The sequence below is a fragment of the Cyprinodon variegatus genome, unplaced genomic scaffold (genome assembly GCF_000732505.1).
Source record: "Cyprinodon variegatus isolate N-32 unplaced genomic scaffold, C_variegatus-1.0 Scaffold2, whole genome shotgun sequence".
Classification (NCBI taxonomy): domain Eukaryota; kingdom Metazoa; phylum Chordata; class Actinopteri; order Cyprinodontiformes; family Cyprinodontidae; genus Cyprinodon; species Cyprinodon variegatus.
Genome location: NW_015150455.1, coordinates 1,592,423 through 1,596,114, shown reverse-complemented (window position 1 = coordinate 1,596,114; position 3,692 = coordinate 1,592,423). Strand labels below are relative to the sequence as shown.

The following is a 3,692-nucleotide window of genomic DNA, read 5'->3' as shown; positions in this document are numbered from 1 at the left end:
AGATAGATAGATAGATAGATAGATAGATGATAGAGTATTTACAAAATAAAAGCCATATTGTTGCACTTTGAAAAAAAATCAACAGATCTATTTAGTTGTTAAAGGAGCATTATAGATGTCTGTATCACTGATAATTGTGGATAGTTGTGATAAGGTGTGCAGTGCTGCGGTGGTGGTGAGTTTCTTGAGCCTCTCAGCCTTCAGGGCAGAGTGTCTGTTTGGGAGAGGTTGAGGCAGGGATGGATGGAGGGGTTCCACAGACGGACCACAGGAATTGTGTGAAGCTCATGCTAGCTGCTCTTCCCTCAGCAGCTCTTTGTTCCTCCGCACTGCAGCAGCATGCTTCTCCTGAGCACAACAAGACAGCGACAATGATTATTTTGGACATTGTAACCTTTATTTTGCTACACGGTTTCCCGCTGATATACAGCTGTTTCAGCAGGTCTGACCTTCTCCAGTAGACGCTCCATCATGGCTGCCAGGTGGGCCTCGCGGTTTTCCTTAATCTGCTCCATCTTCATCTGCAGCTTCTCCTCAGCCATCTTGCTAAAGTTGCTGTTCTCCTCCATGGCCTTAAGCAGGACGTCCCGCTCATGTTCCCGCTTTTCTGCCAAAGCCTTCAGCACCTGAGACTCTTGGAACTATAACAAAAACGTATGTTGTTATTTGTTTTGAAAAGCTTCTGTAATTTTAAACCCAAAGCTGCTGATCAGAGAGAGAATACCTTCCTTCGCTCTTCAGCTGCTTCCAGCTTCTTCTCAATGTCCTCCAGGGAGAGATCCCTCTTGGGGGGTGAGGGGAGGTTGTGGGCTATGTCTGACACGGGAGACTGGGGCTTGAGAATTACCTCAAAGGCTTGCCCCGAGGCCCGCTTATCTATAGGTTTAACCTCCATGTCTGTAAATCACACAAAGACAATGATAATGTTCAGAAATCCATTAACATACTAGTACATTAATTACTAATGCCTTTTCTTCCAGCAAAGAGAAAACATCCATTAGGGACCATTTGTGTGGTTGTTCAGAAAATCAATGTTTCAGGTTGATCCATACCTTCAAACTCACAAACCAGCTTGTTGCGAGCCTCTGGATAAAAGCAGGAACAGATGAGAGAGAGGACAGACAACTCCTTCATCTTCTCTTTGTATGCTGTTGGAATATAAAGAAAACTTAGGATGCAAGAAGGAGAGATGCTGGTAACAGCAAAATAGGTCGATGATATTTGATTAAGGTGCTCACTCAGTAAAAACACGTCTAAACTTACAACTAGTAAACAACTGGACATATACCTTGACCTTTTCCACATTAGTCGCTGTAGAGTCCCAGTAAGTATTCTGGTTTGATTTCATTGTGGAACCACTGACCCAGTAACACTTTTAGCAGCCTCTAACGGTTTTTATTCAAGAAATGGACAAATGCATTTTATTCAATTCATCTTCCAATTGATTTGCACTAACTTCCCTATCCTTTCTGAAGAAAAACACCCCCACAGCATCATGTTACCACCAACATGTTTTAAAATGTTTTCTACCAAATACCTTCTGTATTTTGACCACCAAGTAATATTAGTGTATTTTCTTGGGATTGTATGTGAAAAACCCAAACAATGAAGAAGCCTATAGAACAGTAAAAAGTAAAAACATATTATTTTAGTTTTTAACTGTGCCCATTTCTAAAGAGAGAGAGACTTTTAACAGCTTTTATTGTTGTTGTTTGCTTAAAGCCTACATTTGTTTCTTATTTAAACTTTTTTGAGTAATCTCTTACTGGTCTGTAAGATCGACAACCAATGCCTGGCAGATTTGCATGTGTCACAGGCTATTTTTTCACACTAGGCATTGAATGATGCTCTTGGAAATGTTTATGTTTACCATTTTATAACCTAAAACTGCTTTAAACTCCTCAATACTCATCCTGGAACATGCCGCCTGTGTCTTTGGTCTTTATGATGCTGTTTATTTACTGATGTCCTCTACAAAACTTCTCAGGCCTTCACAGAACATCTGGGTTTATAATGATGTTAAACACAAAGATGAACACTGTTTACAATTTTTTAGGTTTGACATCTATCTTATCTAGATGTCTTAAATTAAAGGGCACTGAACACAAATGTGCACCTCACTTCTCATGTTTTCATTTGCTAAAAAATGAATTCAATGCATTCTACTTTGTAAGCATGCACTACTTTGTGTTTCTTCACAAAAATAAATTCCAATAACAACCACAAAGAAATGCTGTAGATATGTGACAAAATAGGAGCTAAATTAGTATTATGCAAGGCATTTCACCATTTCAATATTACAGAATCAGTCATGCATTTCAAGTCTTAAATGTATGAAAGTGTTGTTTCCTCCATTAATAATGAATGAATAGCTGATTTATCCATTTTGACAAAACCCTACACTTCCTGTTTAAGGGAACAAAAACTAAAATTGTCATTTGTATGAAAGAAAAGAAAGAAAACAGGTGTCTGTGACAGTTCTGACTCAACCAAATGATTAATGATCCGGACTTTCTTTGCCCTCCTTTACCTTTTTTTTTCTGAAAGTACCCACTTGGCTCCTCAGAGAGGACAACAGAGCTGCTGAGCCAAAGGCCAGACTGTGAATTAGCTCTGTTACTGCAGGGCTGGCCTGCCTCCCACACTACGATACACCTATCTGCTTTAGGAGGCTCTCTAGTGAGGCATCCAAACAAAAAACAAAAGTAAAATGGGTTGATAAATGCAGGGTTATTGCATTTAGAGGGGTGAGCAGATCAATTAAAGCAATCAGGCTAAATAGCTGGGCCTCCAGGATGGTAAGGGGTGAAGGGAGAAAATGCATGAACACTTTAAAATAGCTAGGCCTATATTAGTTTACATATTTCAACTCAAAAGCCCAATTGCAACACACAGCTGGAGATCCAACATGGAGCTGGAGGAAACAAGACAAGCTAAAGAATAAAGAAGGCAGAATAATAATAATACGAAAACATTAATACAAAATATAATTCAAAATAAAACAATTGGATGTATACTCTTAATAAAAGACACGCAGGAGGCAGTGCTGGGTAAGGATGTCTGTTTTTGCTGAGAGCATCTTGGGTGGGGTCCGTCTGCATTATGCTGCATGTTGGGGGCCGCTGTGCCATCAAGCAGCGCAGGTTCTGGGCTCCGAATAAAGCCGATCCAGGTTCGGATTGTTTCAAATGTTTGTTACAGAATATGAAATAAAAACAACTATAATATAATAATAAAATAGGTAAAGGTTTCAGGGACATAATAGGCTCCTGGCCCTGTAGGTGAGCCTATTTTTACCTTTAACCGAGACAATAGACTCCTGTTTGATAGAATAAATTAAATTAGAGCTTCTGTTTCAGTATTTAATCTTTTCTTTTTAGGTCAAAATATAACGCCAGCTGGGAACTACACATTACTGGTATAGAAAAGATGCACCTCATCCATCCATCCACCCACCCATCCATCCATTATCTCATCCATCTAACCTTCTGCGTCTTTTCAGAGCAGGTTCATCACTCTTACCGGTTACAGTTTTAGCCATGGCTGATCTATTTCTCCGCAGAGGATGCTGAAGCTCTGTTCCGATGAGCCGTGATGCTGCTTAAGGCACTGAGTCAGCGAACAGACCGGGTTTGGACCTGGGGAGCAGACAGCAAGAGGAGCGCGAACGGGAGCGCGCATGCAGAGCCTCC

General features: G+C 40.4%; 1 protein-coding gene across 1 annotated transcript; it reads right to left on the bottom strand.

Annotated features, from left to right (window-relative positions):
* Nucleotides 1-6: 6 nt before the first annotated feature.
* On the bottom strand, nt 7-3,692 carry LOC107104728 (stathmin-2-like). Its single transcript, XM_015404840.1, has 5 exons — nt 3,523-3,692; nt 1,053-1,148; nt 725-897; nt 450-641; nt 7-348 (listed from the first exon to the last, which is right to left on the bottom strand). The coding sequence occupies exons 1-5, from the start codon at nt 3,539-3,541 to the stop codon at nt 286-288; spliced, it is 543 nt and encodes a 180-aa protein (XP_015260326.1). The 5' UTR covers nt 3,542-3,692; the 3' UTR covers nt 7-285.

What these genes read in the sequence shown, in the direction of transcription:
- LOC107104728 (XM_015404840.1), bottom strand. An exon ending in CAGCTGAAGAGCGAAGGAAG is followed by an intron (nt 642 to 724) that starts GTATTCTCTCTC and finishes TTTTTGTTATAG; the next exon opens with TTCCAAGAGTCTCAGGTGCT. An exon ending in TGGAGCGTCTACTGGAGAAG is followed by an intron (nt 349 to 449) that starts GTCAGACCTGCT and finishes TGTTGTGCTCAG; the next exon opens with GAGAAGCATGCTGCTGCAGT.